The 23341-nt window shown below is 34.4% G+C and overlaps 1 protein-coding gene across 1 annotated transcript; it reads left to right on the top strand.

Annotated features, from left to right (window-relative positions):
* Nucleotides 1–394: 394 nt before the first annotated feature.
* On the top strand, nucleotides 395–15003 carry LOC133305964 (ubiquitin carboxyl-terminal hydrolase 15). Its single transcript, XM_061506232.1, has 14 exons — nucleotides 395–684; nucleotides 1178–1610; nucleotides 1707–2163; nucleotides 2312–2472; nucleotides 2599–2687; nucleotides 3058–3143; nucleotides 3248–3410; nucleotides 3619–3742; nucleotides 3881–4038; nucleotides 4210–4296; nucleotides 11787–12101; nucleotide 12179; nucleotides 13517–13578; nucleotides 14221–15003. The coding sequence occupies exons 1-14, from the start codon at nucleotides 395–397 to the stop codon at nucleotides 14831–14833; spliced, it is 3039 nt and encodes a 1012-aa protein (XP_061362216.1). The 3' UTR covers nucleotides 14834–15003.
* Nucleotides 15004–23341: the final 8338 nt, after the last annotated feature.

Here is a 23341-nt window from a genome sequence, read left to right as displayed (position 1 = left end):
AATCTAAATTTTTACTTTCATAAGTTTATCTGAAAAAACGGAATGCAAGCTTGAGGTCTGCATTGCTTTGTTCCATTCTAAGTGGACAGGAAATACTGTAGTCTTAATGTCTAAGGCAAAGTGCTTCTGTTGAAATTTTGAATCTAATTCATTTTATAAGTAAATGTCTTATGGAAGTACAGAAAATTTGTTGATGAAGTACTTGATTTATTATTGGGAAACCTTAGTCCACACAATTTAAGTTTCTGAAACTTGACAGGATTGAATGGTGGGCTGTGGCTTATGCTGTACTTGAAGTTTCTGGTTACCGAGATGCTGCTTCGTTGAAATTTGATGTGGTCATAGGTTGACTAGTGAATTGGGAGGAAACTGACATGAGTATGCTTGTGGGGATATGCTCGAACCGCGTGAATCTGATATACCTCTCCTGTTTCTGGTCCTGGTTGTACTTCCTTTGGTGGCTTACTTCTTACTTGGGAAATGGAGTGAGACTTCTAAGAAGAGAGATAGGATAACTTTGCTTGCCCAATTGGCTGTTGAAGAAACTGTGGGAGCAGAAGAAATGGCTGTCCCTGATGTAATAATTGCTCCAGTGTCTTCATCAAAGAGTGAACTTCATGTGTGTGCTTGTTGCTCTGCTCCAGCAAGAACTCGCTGTGCCAGATGCAAATCTGTTAGATATTGGTATTTCTTTTAACTAATTGCCTAATTATTGTGAATAAACCTGTAGCTGTGAAAATTAGTATTTGGCTGGGGAAATTTGCTCAAATAGTTTTTAGATAGGTTGTCTTGTTGGCAATTTGCTAATTTTGTGCATTTGTTGGAACAACTATTAACGTTTTATTTCTCCATGACATTTTGCCTTAGAGTTTTCAAGTGTTTAACTAATGGAAATGAAGTTGAACTACAGAATCTTGTTGGAACCTATTGGAGAGCAACTATTAAGGTTTTATTTTAATGTGACAATTTGCTTTAGAGTTTTGAAGGGTAATGGAAATGAAGTTGAACTAGATAATCTTATTGTAACCTACTGGTGTTACTTATTGAAACCTAAATTTAACTCCTCTCTCTTGTCTGATCATATAATGTTTTTCTTCTTCTATAATGTGATTGCTGGGGAAAATGTTCTGTTTGACCTTAGATTATTTGTCAAAATTGAGATGTAAGTGGTTTGCAGCTCTGGGAATTGTCAAATAATCCATTGGAGGGTAATTCACAAGCAAGAATGCCAGCAATTGGAAACTCATAAATCAAGCTCGTTTCCTCTGGATGTTTCAGTTGAGGAATTCGATCATGGGAGTGGCTTTTATGAAAATTTGAACAACCAGTTCTTTGGTCATAATTTGAAGCAGACTTCAAGGGAGAGTGCTTCTTTGGAAAATTTGGTTCACCCTCTGACAGGCATGGGTGCTTCTCCTAAAGCCGATTTTTCCCTATTTAATAATTCTCAACCCTCCACCTTTGAGAGAAGAGCATCCCATAAATCCAACAGAGAAGCACAGAGAGACAATGGGTCTATATACGAATCTTCTATTGCATCTTCTGATTATAAGGCTACTAGTTCTCCCTCTTCGAGTGTGGTAACAAAGGAGGCGTTTATGAGACAGAAGGTTTACTTGTTTTACTTTGATTTCCAATTGGCATGCACTTTATAATAGACTATTCAATATAAAATCTTTGGTCATGATACTAAACTGTTTCTGCAGTCAAGAAACAACGATGATTCTGTGTTGGAGGAAGAAACTTCGAAGGTCAATTCTGGTGGCTTTGGAGTTTATATTTACGAACAAGACGTGTCAAGAAGGACAATCCATGAGGACGATAACTATCAAATTCAATATGGAAATGCATTTGTACCAAAAAACAAATATGGACTCTCAAATGTGTCAAGTGCTGCAAGCAATGATGAAAACATAGATGAATTTGAAACAGATTTTGCTACCAAAGGGGAAAATGTAGTCACCGGGGGAGATCATCATTCTGATGAAGCAGCACAATACAAATGCTCTTCTGAAATGACAATTAAAGGAAGTGTGAAGGCTAAAAAGATATCCCAACTTTCCAAGACCAAATTTTCTAAATCACCAAAGTCAACATTAAAGACATCAACAGAATTTTGTTGCACAGAAATAGAGAAGAAAGGGAAAATTGCAGATGAACCAAGTTAGTACAGAAGATCTTTTTTTCCCGTATTTGTTATCTTACTGTCAAGGGTTCCTATAATTTGACTTCACTATTGATTCTATGTTAAGGTATTCTCCTTTGGTCATCAGAACTCTTTTGACAATACAACTCTATGTTCACATTGCAGAAGTCACTGTAATCAGAGACACCGCCCCTTTACATGGTAACAATGGGGCTGCTAGCACTGGAATTATGGAAATGATGGGATTGAGGAAACCAACCAAATTTACTGCACAGACCTCCTCAGAAGGTCGTGGAGTAAGGTGCAAGAAGATGAAGAAGATAAAGGTTAGTTTTATACAAATACTTACAAATTTTAATTCCTTCTGTCCTCCTACTTGAAAATGTTTTCTATGGCCACAAGTTAGAAACTGATGCCCTTACTAACTAGTTGATGTCTTGATCATGCCTCAGATGTTGTTTCCTTATGACGAATTTATAAAGATTTTTCAGAGTGAAGTCTTTGGCATATGCCCCAGGGGTCTTTTAAATTGCGGGAACAGGTAATACTAGCACAGTCCATAAGATCTTTTAATATTGACTGAAATGGAAAGAAATGTTGATTATTTTATAGATTAAATAACAGATATTAACCTTTGTCAAGTTGCGCTGTCCTTATGCAACAGCTAGCATATTATTATTATTATTTGTTATGGTAGACGAAAGTTTAGGGGGAGGGGAGGTTGCACCATTCCAAGGTTACTTCTGTATGTGAACCGTCTCGATTACCCTTTTGTCTTTTCTTCTTGTTTGAATTTGCAAAATGAGCACTGATTTCACTTGAAGACGAATTTATGGGGAAATCTTTTCATTGTTCCTCTTTGCTATATTTTGAATCAACGTTAATTTCATTTTTTTCTCTTTATTTTGCAGTTGCTATGCCAATGCTGTCTTGCAGTGCTTAACTTCTACAAAGCCTCTTGTTGTCTATTTGCTTTATAGATCACATTCAAAAGCCTGTATTTCCATTCTCTCTCCATCTTTAACCAAAACAAGAATGTCAAGACTCATTTTTCTTTCAAGACATTTCGTTTTTTTAAAAAATTTCTTCACTGAATGCCAGGTTATGCTAAAGATTGGTGTCTCATGTGTGAATTAGAGCAACACATAATGATTTTGAGAGAAAATGGGGCTCCTTTATCTCCTAGTAGAATACTTTGGCATATGCGAAGCATTAATTGCCACATGGGTGATGGAAGTCAGGAAGATGCCCATGAATTTTTAAGGTCTTGTGCGATTACCTTGCCTCTTTGACTTTGAATTATTGATTTCTATAGATATTCTATTTTCCTCTCTGAATATCTCTTTTTTTTTACATGAATTTCCTCTATATTTAGTTTGTTATTATATTCTCTATTTCTATACTGAAATATAATTGTGCTTGTTTGAAACCTATGTTTAGTCAATGTTAAATTTAATTTGTTGTTTGTATAGGCTTCTAATTGCATCAATGCAATCTATATGCTTGGAGGGACTTGGCGGTGAGAAAAAGGTTGATCCTAGACTACAAGAAACAACTTTCATACAACATACTTTTGGTGGTCGTCTTCAATCCAAGGTCTGTATACCTTGTTTCAATTCATTCTCAAATATGGTTTACTTTTCTCCCTCTACCTGTAAGTCTTCAATGATAGTGCCATTATTTTTTCCTAATTTTGCATTTATTTGATGGTATACTGAAATTTAATGTCTACAGGTTAAGTGTTTGAATTGTAATCATGAGTCAGAAAGGTATGAGAACATTATGGACCTAACGTTGGAGATATTGGGTTGGGTAGAATCACTGGAAGATGCACTAACTCAGTTTACTTCACCTGAAGATTTGGATGGAGAAAATATGTACAGATGTGGAAGGTCTGATGATCATTTTGAATTCCCTGCTACAATTTTATGTGATTTAGTTGGTTAATTTAGTTATAATCAAAGGATATGGAAATAAAGAGAAAAACAAAGAGTGTCCTTAGATTTTTCACTTCTCACTTCCTATTAAGAGACCCTGACCTCTCTTTATACATTTTGAACTAGGTGTACTACATATGTTCGAGCCAGAAAGCAACTGAGCATACATGAGGCCCCAAACATCTTGACTATTGTTTTAAAGAGATTTCAGGTATCTCATAGCTCTTGTAAGGTTGTTCTCGATTGTAGTTCTTCTTTTGCTTGGGAAGCTTGACTTTGTTTTTTGTCTTTCTAGTTGTTTTTATTGTTACTCATGACCAAAAATTCATTGGATGTTGATGCGGTGCTGTGCAATAATGCTCTTATATAACGTTCTAATATTCTATGATAATAAAAACTTATAGAGAGGGTAAGCCTTGGAGCGGTGGTAAGGTTGATCCTTTGAAGTTTAAAGGCTCGAGGTGTATGAAACAACCTTTTAACAAAAATGCAAGGGTAAGGTTACATACAAAAATGGGATATCTTTAAGTAATTTTCATTTTTTTGGCAGATTTGGGGACCAAACATTTCCCCTAATGTTTGTGTTATGTGCATGAACAACTCTGAAATCTGTTATACATCTGTTTTTATGTTGTCTGATAATTCTTTGTGGGATAGAGTGGGTTTGTCTAAACTCTCTCTAGATACATTTTGAAAATAAGTTTTAGTGCCTGTTTGGCCTTATTTTCAGCTTCTCTTTTCCTTAAGTAGAAGCTGGGCCAAACACTTTTTTTAGAGAAGCTCTTGAAAGTAGCTTTTTTTAATGAAGAGAAATAAGAAATTGAGCTTCTTTTCAAAAGCTCCTAGGCTTCTGGCCCGTTCCCCTCCTCACCGCCTTTGCTAAGCTCCTCCACCACTCCTCCCCGTCTTCTTCCACCGGTTTCATCAAACTCCAATTCATAATAAAAATCTCGAACCCCCAATTGTCTACCAAATAAAAAAAAATTCGGTTCATCTCCTGCATCAGAAACACTTGATTCTAGAATCTGAGTGACCAATAACATGTCCTCCTCGAAAAACACCATACAATGAGTATCACCACACTTGAAAGAAAAGGGTATTTGAAATATTATTGAATTGTGTAAATAATCTGTACAAAGGGGTCTCTATTTATAGAGAATGAAAACCTTAATATTTGATCTAATACTTGACCTAATGGGCTTGGCCCAATACAACAAATAATAATAATAAAATAACCAATATGTACAACACTCCCCCTCAAGCTGAGGAATAGATATTTATCATTCTCAGCTTGCTAGTAAGTTCTTGAAATCTGTCTGGAGGAAGTCCCTTTGTTAATAGATCAGCCAATTGACACCCAGTGGGAATGTATGGAGTGGTAATCAACCTGCTATCAAGTTTCTCTTTGATGAAATGGCGGTCGACCTCAATATGTTTAGTCCGATCATGTTGAACCGGATTATGAGCTATACAAATAGCGGACTTGTTGTCCCATAACAGCTTCATAGGTCACTCACATTTTATTTTGAGATCATCAAGTACAATTTTCAGCCACAGTAACTCACAAATGCCTTGAGCCATAGCTCGAAATTCAGCTTCTGCACTTGATCTGGCAACCACATCTTGTTTCTTACTTCTCCATGTCACTAAGTTACCACAGAGAAACATGCAATAACCAGTGGTAGATCGACGGTCAGTCACAGATCCAGCATAATCAGCATCAGTGTAGACTTCTAAAGAGAGATTGCCATCACGTCGGAATAACAATCCTTTACCAGGAGTAGCCTTAAGATACTGAAGAATTCTCTCTACTACCTACATGTGTTTCTCCTTTGGATCGTGCATAAACTGACTGACAACACTAACAGCATAAGCTAGGTCTGGTCTAGTATGAGCCAGATACATCAATTTTCCAACTAGCCGTTGATATTGTCCTTTATCAACTAGAGGACTTTCTTCTTCATAGCCTATCTTGTGATTCTGCTCAATAGGAGTATTAGAGGGTTTACACCCGAGCTTTCCTGCTTCTTTGAGAAGATCAAGAACATATTTCCTCTGGCTGATAAAAATTCCTTTGCTCGAATGAGCTACTTCTATCCCTAGCAAATATCTCAGTTTCTCAAGGTCTTTGACTTCAAACTAAGAGGCAAGCCGTGTTTGCAGAATCTGTCTCTCCACAAAATCATCACCTGTGATTAACATATTCAGTACCATTATATGTTCTTAGTCTCTTGATTTTTCTACCAAATTGGGTCTCAACCATTTTATAAAATTGAAAGAACAGTTGTGGTACCTCAGACTTTTCACGCATTAAGTAAACCCAAGTTACACGAGTGCAATCATCAATAAAAGAAACAAACCATCTATTTCCAGAAGCATGAGGGACTTTAGAAGGACTCCAAACATCAGAATGAATAAGATCAAAAGGTTCAACACTCTTAGTACTACTAGAAGGAAAAGACACACGATGATGCTTAGCAAACTCACAAACATCACAATGAAAAGACTCAACAGGCTTAGACAAAAATAATGACGGAAATAAAGACTTGAGTAAACCAAATGGAGGATGTCCCAAGCGCTTATGATGAAGCCAAATCAAAGAATCAGCAGTTGATTGACCATGAGACATCAAGATGTGATCTGTTACTTTATTTGCGGGAATTGTGACACCAGATAGTACAGCCCACCTTGCTCTTTAGCACTACCAATCGTCTTCCCCGTGGCGAGATCCTGAAAAACACAATGGGTAGGGAAGAAGGTTACAGTACAATTCAAATCTTTTGTAATTTTATGAATAGAAAGAAGATTGTGGAGAGTTTAGGAACATGAAGAGTATCTTTAAGATGTAAGGACTGCTGTAAGTTTATGTCACCAGAACCCGCAACTGATGTATGTGAACCATCAGCTATGGCTATTGTATGAGTTCCAATGGTAGGATGATAAGAAGTAAAGGAGTCAGCACAACAAGCCATATGATCAGTAGCACCAGAATCAACAACCCAAGAATGTTTAAAATCATTACATGAAGAAAGGAAAGAATGAGTTTTGGAGCTCATACCAGTCATAGCCAAAGCACTAGTATCAGATGGCTTACTCAGATAATCAAGGATGGTTCGGAGCCGTTCCAACTCATCTGGACGAAATGCAGGTTGGGTCTCATTAGGTGCAGGGGTTATTTCAGAGGAAGTAAAATGCGCTTGACCACGCATCCTTGCCATCTTTTCTAAGACAGTTTGCTTTCCATGGAGGCGAAAGCATAAATCTTTGATATGACCTGTTCTTTTACAATAAGAACACCATCGATAATCTCTCTTAGGTCTAGAAGATGCACCACCATAAAACTTTGTAAAGGAAATCCTTTGAGAAGAGGCCATGTTGCACAAAAAACAGTTAACGAAAAAAGCTCCAAGAAGCCAAAAAATTCGAAAAAAATACCAAACGATGTCCGATCTGAGAGGAGAGCACAGATCCAGGAAGAGGCTGAAAGGACGATCAAAATGGCTTGTTCCGATCGAAAAATATGGTCTCACGCGCCGGTGAGACTGCCTGCGCGTGGGCTTCACTCGCCGATGAAGGGGAGGCGCGTGCTGTCTTCTGGGCTGAGATTTTTGGGGCGATGTCGTCCGGCGAGCACGGTTCTATCTGGGGCTGGACGGAGTTGAAAAACCGCCGGGAAGAGGTCCAAACGCGATGAAACATATTCTGTCTTGTTGAAAAAAAAAAACGCGATGAACAGTAAAGCGGTCTGGTTTTTTCGTGTCTGAAGGTGTTTGGGGAAGACGATCCGTGACTGAAGGTGTTTGATAAGGAAAATCGAAGGTCTTCTCGGTCCAAGAGGTCCCCGGAAATTTTTTTCCGGTGGCGGCTGATGGCAGCGAGAGATGAATAGAATAAAAGGTTTTGTTCTAAAGACAATAGGCGCGGAAGCAGAGCCCTCAGGATCGAGAGCTCTGATACCAACTTGAAAGAAAAGGGTATTTGAAATATTATTGAATTGTGTAAATAATCTGTACAAAGGGGTCTCTATTTATAGATAATGAAAACCCTAATATTTGATCTAATACTTGACCTAATGGGCTTGGCCCAATACAACAAATAATAATAATAAAATAACCAATATTTACAACAACCACAGAACTGCATCGTTGCTGCTATCTGAATTCCTCCCTGGCTCACCACAAAAAACAATCCATTGTGATGTAGAACATTTTCCCAACAATAGAGTTGTACACTTTCGAAAACCCAAGAATCATCGTCCTTTTTGCAGATTATTTTTGACCAACAATGGCAAATATTATAAATTCACCGATTTTGATTTCTCCACCAATTTTCGTGAAGAAGTCCTACAAGATGTTCGTTGGGATTTGCAGCAACTATGCAGTGTTCACCATTTTATGGCTGCATATAGTTGGAGAGGAATGCTTGGATTGTTGGCAGATTGACCAAATTGGGTGTAAAACAAATACTTATTAAAAAAATACTTTTAAAATCTATTTACCTAATTTGACATGTGGCAATCCCTGGGAGAGGCGCTAGTCTATCTAGTGTCTCTCCCTTTTTTTTACAACATCTATCTTTAGAACGCGCTAGGTGGACTAGCGCCTTTCTGAGGAGCTGCCACACGCTAGGTGGAAAGTAGCTTTTTTTAATGAAGAGAAATAAGAAATTGAGCTTCTTTTCAAAAGCTCCTAGGCTTCTGGCCCGTTCCCCTCCTCACCGCCTTTGCCAAGCTCCTCCACCACTCCTCCCCGTCTTCTTCCACCGGTTTCATCAAACTCCAATTCATAATAAAAATCTCGAACCCCCAATTGTCTACCAAAAAAAAAATAAATTCGGTTAATCTCCTGCATCAGAAACACTTGATTCTAGAATCTGAGTGACCAATAACATGTCCTCCTCGAAAAACACCATACAATGAGTATCACTACAGAACTGCATCGTTGCTGCTATCTGAATTCCTCCCTGGCTCACCACAAAAAACAATCCATTGTGATGTAGAACATTTTCCCAACAATAGAGTTGTACACTTTCGAAAACCCAAGAATCATCGTCCTTTTTGCAGATTATTTTGACCAACAATGGCAAATATTATAAATTCACCGATTTTGATTTCTCCACCAATTTTCGTGAAGAAGTCCTACAAGATGTTCGTTGGGATTTGCAGCAACTATGCAGTGTTCACCATTTTATGGCTGCATATAGTTGGAGAGGAATGCTTGGATTGTTGGCAGATTGACCAAATTGGGTGTAAAACAAATACTTATTAAAAAAGTACTTTTAAAATCTATTTACCTAATTTGACATGTGGCAATCCCTGGGAGAGGCGCTAGTCCATCTAGCGTCTCTCCCTTTTTTTTACAACATCTATCTTTAGAACGCGCTAGGTGGACTAGCGCCTTTCTGAGGAGCTGCCACGCGGCATGCTCCTCTTCTAGTAATTAAATTATAATTAAATACAATTAAATTATAATTAAATTGGCATTGAAACTTAAAGTGGCAAGAACTAATTTTTATTACACGTGTCTAATTGAGTCGAATAATAATAAAGGTAGCATTCCCTTTTCGAGAAATTGATTTCTCCAAATAAGTCAGAAATGAGATGTCGTTTAAGAGGGAAGACAATTATAGAGGGAGATTGTAAATTTGGTCTTGTTCTCCTTTAATCATAATGAATATTAACCAAGGAAGTCTCTTGGTCATTGACTCTTTGCACTCGGCAATGGAGAATTGAGTTTAATAATAGCTACCTCTCATGGGCTTTTGTATTACAGTTGCGCCTGAACTTTCCAAACAATTAGGGTATTTGAAATGTAAGTGATTTGTTGAAATTAAAAATTTGAATCAAAAGTAAAAATTGAATAAATTAAAATTGAGATCGAAGTTTGAATCTAAATTTGAAAATTAATCAAATTCAAACTAAGAGGGCGAGCTTTGGAGCAACAATAAAGTTGTTCATTGTGACTAGAAGGTCACGGGTTCAAATCTAGGAAGCTTGTTTGCAAAAATGCAAGAGTAAGGCTTCATACCATCGACTCTCACTCCTACTCTTGCGAGCTATGAAGCACCAATTCCGACATGGCGTTTTCGATATGTTCCCGATACAGGACGTTGATACGTGACTTCAAAAACATTAATATTTTGATACGTTCCGATATGTCTTAGTATTAAATAATATTTTTAATATAAAGAGTGTATTTCACATTAACAAAATATAATAAAAGGAAAATCACAAGCACAAATAATAGATTATCCATACAAATAATATGTGCAGCAACTTTGTTCAATTGATAATTTGTAAATAATTTATGAAAGAATAAAAATAAAAATAAAATTATACTTTTGTTTGTTTGTTTAATAAAGCTTGTGTTTGAGTTGGCAAACGAAACTGAGCTTAACATCAGCAGACAAACAAATTAACCCTTTTCCTATCTACATGCGGCTATGTCACTGCCTAGTGCTGTCTCTTTGCACATGTGTAAAGCTTCGGGTGAATGCTTTTCATCACCTGCATGATATCCATCCATGTGTCACTTACATTCCCCAAACATGGTTGACGAGAGAAATCCATGCTCGCCCCTTTAAAACCAAAACTAAATCCCTCCCCTTCCTCTACAACACACCTTTCTCTTCATTTCTTCCTCTCTTGCTTCTAAGTCTTTTGCAACAATGGCTTCCAATGACCTCAAACAACAAGTTACACTCTATACACTCACCTCTGCCACCACCACTATGAACAACAAGAAGAAAAGCGGAGGCATAGGAAGCAGACGGGACAAGCAAATGGTGTTGACCAATCCAATACAGCAATATCCGTATCGGAATTGTATCGGTACAGGATGCGTGTCCGATACGTTGGAATTTTTTTTTGAAGCGTATCGGTGCTTCATAGCTCGCGAGTTGGGGAGCCTTGTGCTTCGGGGTTTTCCCTTTAATCAAATTCAAACTGAATTGAAATTACATATATTTCAAATAATATTTTGCCTAAAATTTATATATTACTCGTATTTGTTGTCAACTTTTTTATTATGCCCCAAATCATTCATAATCTTTTTATTAAAATTTTGGATATTTATCATTAATTTGAACTTTATTTATCATATGACATGAGACTCTAGCACCAAGACTCATGTACATATAATGCAAAAGATTTATTTAAATTTGTATTTATTGTATAATGCTGAATTAGTTTATTGTATTTATTGTAATAAAAGCCAATGAGAGCTAGCTGTTCTTAAAAGCCAATGAGTGGTAGCCTATGAAGCACCGATACTCTGAATTTTTTTTTCCAACGTATCCGATACGCGTATCGGAAACGTATTGTATCGTATCGACGAATTAACAGTCGTATCGAGAACGTATCAAAAACACCGTGTCGAAGTTGGTACTTCATAGGCGGTAGCCCCTAATTAAAAGCCTCTTATGTAATTGTTTAGCTCTTAAAAGACCCCTTATTTCCTAGACTCATTTCAAGAAATCAATGACTTCAACATCAACATCAACATCAACATCAACAACACCTTTATCCCAAATTAATTGGGGAAATCAATGACTTGTGAAGGAATAAAATTTTATTATTTGACATCAACAAATTAAACACAAACTAATTGTGAGATAGTTAGTATCAGAAATTTATTGTCGAGTTCCTTAAAAATTGTCTCATTTTTAGTTGTTCCCTTCCATAATTATTATATGTTTGAATCCTGTCCTGATAACTTTTCAAATTTCTTCATTTTCCATGTGTTGACCCTTTGGAATATCTTGTTTCTGGTTCTGCATCATCAGGAAGGAAGATATGGGAAAATTAACAAGTGCATAACTTTTCCTGAAATGCTGGATATGATTCCTTTTATGACTGGGACGTGTGATATTCCTCCACTTTACATGCTTTATGCTGTTGTTGTGCACCTGGACACACTGAATGCATCTTTTTCTGGACATTATGTTTCATATGTGAAAGATCTGCAAGGCAATTGGTTCAGGATAGATGATACTGAGGTAATGCTGTCACCTTGTTTACAGTCTTTGCATATAATAGGCAATGTACTGCATGTAACTATCATGAACCAACAATTCAAGTTGTTAGTTGAAAGCACAGAGTGGTTTTATTTCTAACGTGCCCCCTAATGCATCAGCCCTTTGGGCGTGAAGCATACATAATATACTGGCCAGCCCTACCTTGAGTTGAAATTAAACTTTTTTTTAAAAATAATGGGGCAATGAGGATTGAACTTTGGACCACATGGTCATAGAGATTCTAATACTGTGTCATGAACCATCCAAAAAGCTTAAGCTATTGGATGAAAGCTCATGAATGATTTTTATATCTAAAAGTAACCCTTTTATTTTTTTGCTTAACATTTTGTATTCTTGTCTTGTGTATTTTGGAAAGAAACCCTAATGATTAAATGAAATTAAGAAGTGATCAAAGTCCCCAAAAAGGAATTAGATTAACTTGTTGCCTTATAAATTTTGGGCTTCTGCCCACTGCTGTCATGTTCACTATTAATACCTACCTTCAAGTTTGTGTTGGGTACCAAAGATTCTTAACTTCTAAATTTGAAATTACAAATAATGTCATGAGGCCACTGCAGGGTCAGATTCATTGGTAGAGTGAATTTTATAGCGGCCTTATTTTCTCCTTTATAATGAGCTCAGAGAGAAAATTTTATTGATATATGGACTAAAAGAGTTGATGGGTATGCAGTATTTATCATAGATGAGAAGCTTCTCTAGTATTGGAGTTGGCATTAGCCGATAATGAACTAACATAACTTTGTGGTTAGATTGTGCTATTGAAGTCTGTCTTTCACTCTTTCTTCAATATTGAAGACATTTTCTTTGGAAAGGCTGTATTGGTAACTTATAAATGAGAATGAGGTTTGCACTACCGTTTCAAGTTGGCATATGCTTGCTCTTTCCTTTCTCTTGTCTGCATTAGAAGATTGGATTTTTTGTAAAATTTTGAGTAGGACACAGAAGTGCAGAATACTTTTTTTGTTTTGAAGATTTACTAATACCTACGTATGTGGGAGCTTCTGACAAATTCATTTGCCTTGACGAAGAAGAGTATTGATTTTGGCATGTAGATGTATGTTAATGTTATTCAAGACAAGCTTTTGAGAATGAGAACTATATAGAACGGATTATTATGGATGTAATGGGGTTGGAGTTGTTAATTATATTTACATTCACTATAATCGGTATGACTCTCTGGCTTTGATTCCTTGGGTACTTTTTTCACAACGTTCCTCTGCACTTAGTTTCTGTTATATTTTCCAAGTTGTCTTTGTTAATATGGCTTCCACCTATAGAGAAATTAACAAACAGCAGATACATATTTGTAGTCATATCATTCATATTTTGTACTGATAATTTGCTCAAATTTTCAAGTTTCATTAGGTTATAAATTCTTAGATTATGCTTTATTTAACAGGTTCAGCCAGTGCAAATCAATCAGGTGATGTCTGAAGGAGCTTATATCTTATTCTACATGAGGTAAAAATTTAGTTGCTGTCAGTAGTTTGTAATTTGTTTCCTTTATCTTTGAATACATTGGTACTTAATGTGCTCATCATCTTATGCTGCGTTCTTAAGCTGTATTTGTAACAATGCTATTTTTTGAGAAAATTATCCTCCTATGTCAATGAAAAAAATAATAAATTCAACAATAAACATGTCTTTCTGAGCTAAAAGATGAAAGTTCTAGGTGGACAGATATGTTGTTATTTTATCTCATTTCTTCTATTAACTTTAGGTGACTATCTAATAAAAGCTGCTCTTGCAATATAATGGAGAGCTTGAAAGTAAACTAGATTGATCATATTGTAGTTTTAAGTTCTCGAATGAACTTAAAACTAATCTCATACAAACCATCTCTTTGCATTGTATAGGGTAAGGCTGCATACAAGAATTCCTCACTCCTACCCTCTCAGGTCGGGGTTTCATGGGGAGTGATTTTTATGAGAATACATATTTTGACCTATTCTTGATTGATCCCATATCTGATCCTATTTATTGGGGGTTTTCATTTGACAAATTGTATTCTTCATATCTTCTTTATGGGTGTCACTGTATCTTTATTTTATTGCATGTTGTATGTATGCTTCCTTCAGGCTTTAACTGTTAAATCTTCCATAGGTCTTGTCCTCGTCCTCCAGTAGAACTTACCGGGAAAGCTTTGCAGCAATCACTTTCTGATTCTTCAAAGCACTATCCAATAGAAGTGCAGAAGCCTTCTAAATCAGGACTCTGCAGACCTGGCAGTCAGTATTTTGGGCCAGAGCCTTCATCAAATGCCAGGCTAGAAGTTGCTACCAATGGCTTCCTTAGAAGAAGCACCAATAGAAATGTGCTGCCAGTAACACAAACTTATGCTGAAAACCTCAGGCATGAGTTTTCAGATGCCACATCAAGTGATTGGTCCCTTTTCACTAGCTCAGATGAGGCTTCTTTCACAACCGAGAGTACTAGGGACTCCTTCAGTAATGTAGACTATGGTGATTCATGCAACATGGACCCAATTTCATCTATCTTCAATTACACCCCAGAAAATGCCTACAGGAAGTTTTCACATAGTAGGTCACTTACCAGGTTCTTCCCTCAAAAGGGTCATATTGAAAGGGTACAAAGAATTGATCAGTCTAGAAATGTCAGCCATTCTTCAATTGAACATCCACCAAGTGGGAATTGTGGCATGTATGTATATAATGCGAGTAATCCTGTGTGTGGCATTACCCGGACTTCTAGTTAGTGTGAACTTTAGTCCTTTGGGAATCCTAACTGGTTGAACTGATGATTAGATGGGAGTAGGTGCTATGCCTCAAAGTTTTCAGTATTTAGTTTATTGAGGTATATAGCTTTTTTAATCACAGATGGATTTTTATTTTTACTTTTATTGATAATTGTAAAGATGACAGCAATGTTCCCTTGGTTATCTATTGATCCATGAAAATCTTTTCCTAAGAAATTGCATTTTTACTTCATTCAAGTAGATTTCCAAGACATCCACTGCTATATGGGAAATAGATGAGTAACCATAAAAACATATATGACATCTATTGCATCTTTGTGTGTTTTGTTTGTTTTCCTTTAATGCAAGTCACATAAATATTTAGGTCAGTGACATCCAAATCTAGAAAAACTTTATGGAGTCTGCAACATTTTTGTTTATAGAATTGGAACATTTTGATTTTCCTGTATTGGAATCCTAGAGTTCAGTTGTGCTTTTTATAATTTGCAGGTCTACTAGGAATTAATATGTAGTAGCCAAAAAATGATTCGCTTGATGCCTTTTGTAATTAATATGATAAGAAAAAACACCCCAATCAAAGCTTATGTGCTCAAGGATTTCTACAAGTATCTTGATGCGAAGGGATATCTATATCCCTTGATTTGAAATGTCGTTTTTAATGCTGCTGAAATTCCCAGTATTTTTTTGGTTCTTTTGGAATTCAGTGCTTGTTCAACAACCATCTTGCCAAGGTCGTTATGTTTGGTGTCTTCTCTGTTTTGTTTTTCAAAATGTAATTTGATTTCCATTGTAATTTAATAAAGGGAAAATATTATCTTATGCTGTAGGAGAGTATTTTTCTCTCCTACACATACATCGACTTCCGTGTTTTTTTTTTTTTCTCTTTAAGTGAGTGAGTCCCACTCATAACTATCTCTATGACATAAGAGAGCTTCTCTTATGTCACATGAGATTAATAAAGCCCTTTAATAAAAGGCAAGCACTGTTTTCAACAACCTTTATAACCTGATTAACACTCATCAAACCTCACTTGAAGCAGAAATTCTTATGTAATCCTTGAGTATGGCATTAGTCGTTACACTCTGACACAATGTTCTGCTTAACATTCAAAATTTGAAATTAGCTTGTTGATGACAAGGCTAGAAGGGTTGTCTGGATTATGTGATAAATGGATGTCTATGTTTTAATACATGATGTTGTTATTCGAAACAGAGTAGCACTTGATACAGTTATGTTAGTACTTGCTTGACTCAAAAAATTCAAGACCATGAGTCAAAAACCTTTTTTAAGTTTATATTTTCATTTTGTTTTACTCAGTGTGGTGTGGGAGACTTGTTTATCATAGACACCTCTTATCCTCAGACACTTTGTTGTAGATAATGCTGACTCCAATATCATCATTGAGAAGTAGGCAGAGGCATGCCTAATATAATTGGTTTAATCAACAGAACACGTTGATGCTAAGTTTATTAATCACTCAACTGAGGCCTACCATTCAATTTGAGAGGCAGGAGTGCCTTATCCAGATTTCAATTCCTAACATGACTTGGTTTTTCTTCTCATGTTAACAAACAAGCCCACTAATGCAACTTTTTTGGTTTTTGAGTTCCAAAACCAATTATATGATTATGGAAAATCTCTACGATTCCAAGCATATGGTAATCATAAGCTTATGTGTTTGGCAATTTCTTTTACGGAAAAACTACTCTTCTGTTACATGTGATAATTTTCTCTCATACACACTCTTCGACAACTGTGCCATTTTTTTTATTTTTCAAGTGGTGGAACCCACAAATTTATCTCTACGACATGAGATAACTTATCTCCTTTTACATGAGATTAATAAAACCCTTTCTTTTATCACATAAACTGTCAAATTATGTCAAACAGATATCAGCCTAACCATGGTGTTGAGAAGCCACTTTATGTTTAGGGTCATTAGCAAAGCTTGTTGGATTCAAGAGGATCATGATTAATATAGGATTTGTAAGCTAGTGGTGTCTATTGAGTAAACAGTTGCGGGTGGTGACAGATCTTTGTACTCAATGAGGTGACTTGAAGCCAACGGAGTTGGTCTATGTGCATAGTAATAGTGAAAGAGGTTAGGGTTTTGGAATAATTACATGTGATGCTTAACCCTTTATTTATTGAGAGGTTTACCTAATAATGGATAAAGTTCATAATCTCCCAAGAATTTGTGGACCATAATGTGGGTCGAGAACAAATCTAATTTTGAATTTATTTATGGGGAATAATTTTCTACTGTTATTGCAGAAAAATATTCTACTGTCGATGACTCAAAGTATGCACGAGGTCCACAAATTATGGGAAAGAGAAAAGAAAGATGAGACTTATTTTGAATTGTGTCTGCGGGAAGAAGTGATTATCTGCAATAACTGCATAAAACTATTCCCCTTTATATATAGTTGTGTCTTTGTCCAAATTTATTATCCCTTATAGAAGTAGTATAAAATTATCCATATTATCTACACTTCAATCTCGAAAACCTCTTGGTGTGAGGGAATATTTTAGAGATGTAACAACCTTTCATAATCATCTTTCAATAATGCTTGAAGTTGTGTGGCTGTATGAGTGAGACTCCTATCCTCTTGTAGGTTCTTCCAATTGGAAGATCATAAGCATGCCAATGAAATCTTCAAATATATATGCTGCATTTTTCTGATAGATATTTGTCTATGTTAACAGCAGGACCGGCACTGTCATAATTTTGTAACCCTGCTCCAGCAAATAGACGCTTAAAATACAGAGGCTCACATGCTTTGTTTAGCCACAAGTTGACACCTTCCTTGTCTCAATATTAAGGGTGTGAGTGTGTGACCAATGAAGAATGAAAATAAGAATTTTGAAATTGGACGGATTTAAAAAAAAAAAAATTTATCAGATCTTTTGTAATTCTTTAAAAATTGACAAATATAATGTATGATCAAGATTAGTAAAATTTATTATATGGTAGTTTGAAATAAAGAGAAAAACATAAAAGGATCTAATTAATCTATGAGATAGATTATTTTACTTACCTTTTTTTCTACTTATTTTTTCCTATCACTTTTTAATATTATTAGATCAGAATTTCAACTACTTTTATTATTTCTCTCTCATATTGAACTTCTGATCTAATGGTATTGGAAAGTGGTAGGTAAAGGTAAAAAAGAAGAAGAAGTAGAACAACCTATTTTAATATAATAATAACACTGAGCTTCAAATTCATAATTTCTTATAAATTATCAAAATTCCTCATCGTTAGAAGTTAAACTCGAAATTTTAAACTATTTTTTCGCTATTTACACCCGTACTAAATTTCGCACATATTCTCACCCAAGCGAACAATGAAATTTAGAATCATATAAAACATCATACGGACTATTGATGCTGATTGATTATTTTGTCCCTATTTTAAAAAAATTATTACTTTATGCTTATTTTCAAATTACATACCAATTTTCCCTCTTTTCAAAATTATATATTAATCTATTTTTTTTTTTTTTACCAAAGTTTGACTGACCTTAATTGAGCAAATGACTTACCAAGGAAACAAAGGCTATAGTATGATCAAATAGAGATAGATTGATATCTAATTTGAGAAGAGAGACAAATTAACATAATTTGGGAAGAGAGATAAATAATAAATTAATTTTAAAAAAGAGACAAATTGGTCAATCAACTATTTTTTTTTTTTTTGTAAACAAAAATGAACTAATTATTGATGCCTATTAGTGGTGTAATTAAAGAAGAAATGAAAATAATGTATAAAAAAATGAAAATAAGAAGAGTATCCCATCAGTCCATAAAAGAAGCTATTACAAAAATTTATTTTTGAAGTGATAAAGTAATAGTTTATTTACTTTTAAATATTAGTAAGTTAAAATTATAATATACTTTAAATTAAATCGATTATAATTACGTCCTTATTTATTCATTTAGTAATCAGCTTATTTTGAAAATTTGATAAATGTGAAGAAGATAATTTTTTTTATAAAAGCAATAATTTTATATATATATATAATACGTGGTCATGCTCATGCTGGAGGGAAACCAATTTTTTAACCCTATTTTGTGCATATTCTTTCTCGAAAGTTAGGTAGTTACACGTCCAAACTGGGTCTTTTATCTCCACTGTTTATCACTCAAATCATCGCATGCACATGGGGCCACGGATCAGCATCAGTTGAACGCATGCACACTGAAAATGATGACAAATATTGAAGGAAAGAGCAAGGAAGTGAAGAAGAAGAAAAAGAAAAGTGTGCTTCCATAAGATTATAACTATTCAAATAGCTAACTGAGTCACCCTAGAGAAGTTTTTAATTAGGTATATTATATTATGGGTTTATTAATCTCATGTTAAAGGAGATAATTATCTCATGTCATAGGGATAAATTTGTGGTCTCCACCACCTGAAAAAATAAAAAATAAAATAAAAGAAAAAATGGCACAGTTATCGAAAGATGTGTAGGAGAGAAAATGTATCTTATGTAACATAAGTATAGTTCTTCCCTTATATTATAGAGATTTATAATTGTTATGTTGTAGGAAGTTGTCATAAATCGAAACCCGTGCCTTAAACTTTTTTATTTTTAAAAAAAATGATGGGACCCATGTTTAATATCTCTACAGTTTTGTTTTTCCTGTCACGTGATATCCGTAATCCTCTATATTATATTATGTTATCATTTAACATTTTATATTAACGTATATTATATTTTCAATCTTGATTGTTGATATTATTAATATCTGATGACTCTAATTTATTAAATATATAAAATATTAAATACAAATAAATCAATAATTAAAATTTAATATAACTCTTTTATTACATCGATATAAGAATATATTACTGTCTGTATATATATATATGCTGACATGATGGGTTGAATATATAATTGCACACTTTGGAACAGTAACCCCACGTTGGAGATTCTGTGTTTTGACACTGCAAAAGAACTCAAACGTGTCGTGTAAATTGTGGAATGGTTCACATTCTTCGTAAGAGTTATGATTTGGTCACGAGACGCCGCCACGGGTGGCATGACACTATACACTAGTTGATGTGATACCATGGCAGTGGAACTTTCCTTTCAACATTACCTTCTTACTTTTGGGCACGCATGTCGCCATTTTTTCTTCATGTAAACTTCACTTTGTCATCGATAGCACGTTTTGTAATGACTTTTTTCTTCTCTGTCGCAAGGATTAATATTTTTTTGAAAAATATTATTTTTTTTTATATAAGATAATTTTTTTTTATGTTTTTTTACTTCGATTTTTGTACCTCATTTTTTTTTTTTGTAATGGTAAGACTCATTTCTTTTTTCTCTATAACATAAGATAATTATCTTATATAAAAGGAGATTAATAAAAATCTATTTTTCATATTTAAGTAAATAATTTTATTTTATATATATACGTAAAAATATATGAAACTTATATTATTTTTTATTTTTTCTATTTTTATGATCTTATATGAACTCATATATTTTTATATATATGTAAAAAATAAAATTATCTCCCATAACATAAAAAATAGTAATCTCCAAAACTAAATATCCTATAAAGTTTTTTTCCTATAGACAATTAAGAGTATTGAACGAAACATCATCCTATATATAATGTACAAATTTTCAATCATTCATTGATAACTCATAATTTAATGACGATTTTTGTAAAAAAAAAATGGTCTAATGTGAAATTCACGAATGCAAAATACACACATATTATTGTATAATAGAGTTCACATTAATTAAATGCAGTGTTCTATTTTATTTTTTTACGCACCCATTTTGTAATTTTATTACTTTACAAATGTGCAAGATGATATAAATTTTAAGAAATGTTTTATTCATAGAAAACATTTTCTTTTAATCATCGAACGATGACTTTTTTATAATGAGAGCTAGAATAAAGATTATATAATAATTAAAAAATCAAAATTTAAAGATAAATAATCGTTCACGATTTCTGCTCCCTTAAATTCTACTTCTACCACTATGGAAAAAAAAACCAACTATTAAATTCTTTTTTTTAATTGTAGGTAAAAGTATTTGGTTAAGGTAACTTAGTAAAGAATCATTTGATTTCATTGTTATATTAAGTGTCAAAGACGTCTCAAATTAACTGTAAAATCAATTATTTTTTATTGCTATGTTCAATTAAACTATATGATAAATATTTTATAGTCTGCCCAAGGATCAAATGATAATAACATTTAGAGTAAAACTCTTTTTCGGTCCCCGAAAAAAAATAAGGTCTTTATTTTTGTCCTTTACAAAAAAAGTCCACTTTTGGTCCCTTTGCAATTTCAGTTCTTTAAAAATGTAGTCCCTCAGAAATTCAATAAAGATCCAATTTAATCTCTACAAAAGGACTAATATGGGTATTTTTTTGTAAGGGGTGAAAGTGGTGATTAGGGACCCAAGACGGTTTACTCTACCATTTAAATTTGTATCTGTTGCGAAAAGAGCGGTGAATAAATGGAATCAACTAAAGAAAAGAAATTACAAGATAGAGAGAAAGAGAGTAAGGGAGAAGAAGTCAGGAATTATATTATTCTATGTGTACAAATACAAGCCATACCACCTTAATATATAGATGAAGGTGGGGAAAGAGTACAAAATATATTCTCATCTTCTAGTCTATTCATAGTATGTTGTTACAATACTTAATCTCCCATAAAGTGTGATAAAGCCTAGTAATGTACATTTGTAACATTCTCATGTAGTAATGTCTATTTTGCGGAGCCACGTTGTTCCTAGCTGGGGCCTTGGCCCTAGTTAATTTTTAAAAGTTATCCACGTTTTAGACGTGGGTAAATAACTGTGGCTAAGTTGAAGGGATAAAATTTAATAGTTGGCACTAGCTAAATTTTTTTGGCACTAGCTCATTATTCTTGCTGGCTCCGCCACTGCATTTTGTAACACTCCCCTTTGGACACTAAGTCCATGCCTCATTAAAACATTGCAAGAAAAATCCAATGGTAAAAAATCGATGAAGGAAAAAGAGTACTCGGTAAGCTGTCAAGCTTTGCACAATTGGCCCCATTAAAAACCTTTTTAAGAAAAATTCAATGGGATAAAAACTTTGTAAAGGAAAAAGAGTGTAGTGCGTATAACTCCCCATCAATTGAGTCATGTATATAGCTACTACTGGAGCTAAGGAAGTAGAGCATCAGTTACAATTTTCCATAATGGTTATCTCGTAATCTCCTCTCGAAATAAATCATACTAATGTCCATTCAATTGGATCATAACGTCCATTTATAACACTTCTCATTAGATGTCATTGCACTAAGTTCATACCTCGTTAAAACCTTGCTAGAAAACCCAATGGAAAAAACTAGCAAATGAAAAAGAGTACATGACATGCATTACCAAACCTTTCATAACTACCTCATTAAAAATCTTTGGTCATTATTTACAAAAAAAAAAAAAAAAACCTTTGGTCAAAAAAACCCTTTTGGGAAAAAATTTGGCAAAGAAAAAAAGAGTACATCAATAAACCTTAACGATTTCATGCTTCAAGGATTTAATAAACCTTTAGGGTTTTATCCTTCAAGGATTCAATAAACCTTTAGGGTTCTATCCTTTAGGGATCTTCAAATAAATATCATCGTCAAGTGACTCTGCAGTTTCAAAATGCATTTCAAGTTGCATCCTAGTTGCCATATTGATCATGTAACGGGACGTAATAAAATTTATTATGGGAGAATAAACATCATAATTGATGTAGGGTCCCTGTGAAAACCCTTGTTCTTTCTTAATTGCCTCATTCTATTCACTCTAACCTGAATGCATCTGGATTCTTGAATGGTTTTGGGTTCTGGATTCAGATGATCTCTTAAGACAACAAGAGCTACTGAGAAGGTAATGGTGTCGCTGGCGAAAAATAATATTATCATATTTTCTCCCTTATCAATATAGTTTATTGCAACTTTTATATCAATATCAACCAAATCTCTGTCGTTTTCCATGACATTCAGATTTGGTCGTTCCGTATTCCTAGGATTGTTGCAATTAGCAGTTGCATTTATTTCATCAAGTTTTCTTTCTTCAAAATTAACCTCTTCAGAAGGCGCGATAAGTGACTTATTTTCATTTTTCACGAATTTATGTGTTTTAGTTCCTGCAGGTCATTCACGCTTCCGATGTTGACTAGCCTTCGACATATTTAGTCCCATTGGAATCTTCACTATAGATGGTGCATTCTTTGTAGGAATATGAAACTTAGTCACTCCTTTGTGATCATTAAATATTTATGGAATTTAACTTACTAAAGTTTGTAAGTTAATGATATTTCGAACTTCAAGTTAAATTATACTTGTACGTGGACCAAAATAATTCATTTGGTTTTTTTTCACTCTAAATAATTTTCTGGGATTCACTAAGGTTATGGCTTTCTCCCCCTAATGTCGGGAAATGTCCCTCATTATATTTTTAATCAGTGAATCATGTATTAAACAAGTCATCCATTAGGGGTTCCAAGTACTTGATTTTG

This window comes from Gastrolobium bilobum, unplaced genomic scaffold (genome assembly GCF_033153095.1).
Source record: "Gastrolobium bilobum isolate Gb01-03AN ecotype WA unplaced genomic scaffold, APGP_CSIRO_Gbil_v1 utg7173, whole genome shotgun sequence".
In the NCBI taxonomy this organism is placed as follows: domain Eukaryota; kingdom Viridiplantae; phylum Streptophyta; class Magnoliopsida; order Fabales; family Fabaceae; genus Gastrolobium; species Gastrolobium bilobum.
The sequence above is the reverse complement of the archived record's forward strand: the minus strand, read 5'-3'. Positions and strand labels throughout refer to the sequence as shown.

Excerpts from the sequence above, each read along its gene's own strand:
- LOC133305964 (XM_061506232.1), top strand. The coding sequence starts at position 395 with ATGCTCGAACCGCGTGAATCTGATATACCTCTCCTGTTTCTGGTCCTG. Across the intron at positions 1,611-1,706 it reads AGGCGTTTATGAGACAGAAG|TCAAGAAACAACGATGATTC; the intron begins GTTTACTTGTTT and ends CTGTTTCTGCAG. Across the intron at positions 2,688-3,057 it reads CTTTTAAATTGCGGGAACAG|TTGCTATGCCAATGCTGTCT; the intron begins GTAATACTAGCA and ends TTTATTTTGCAG.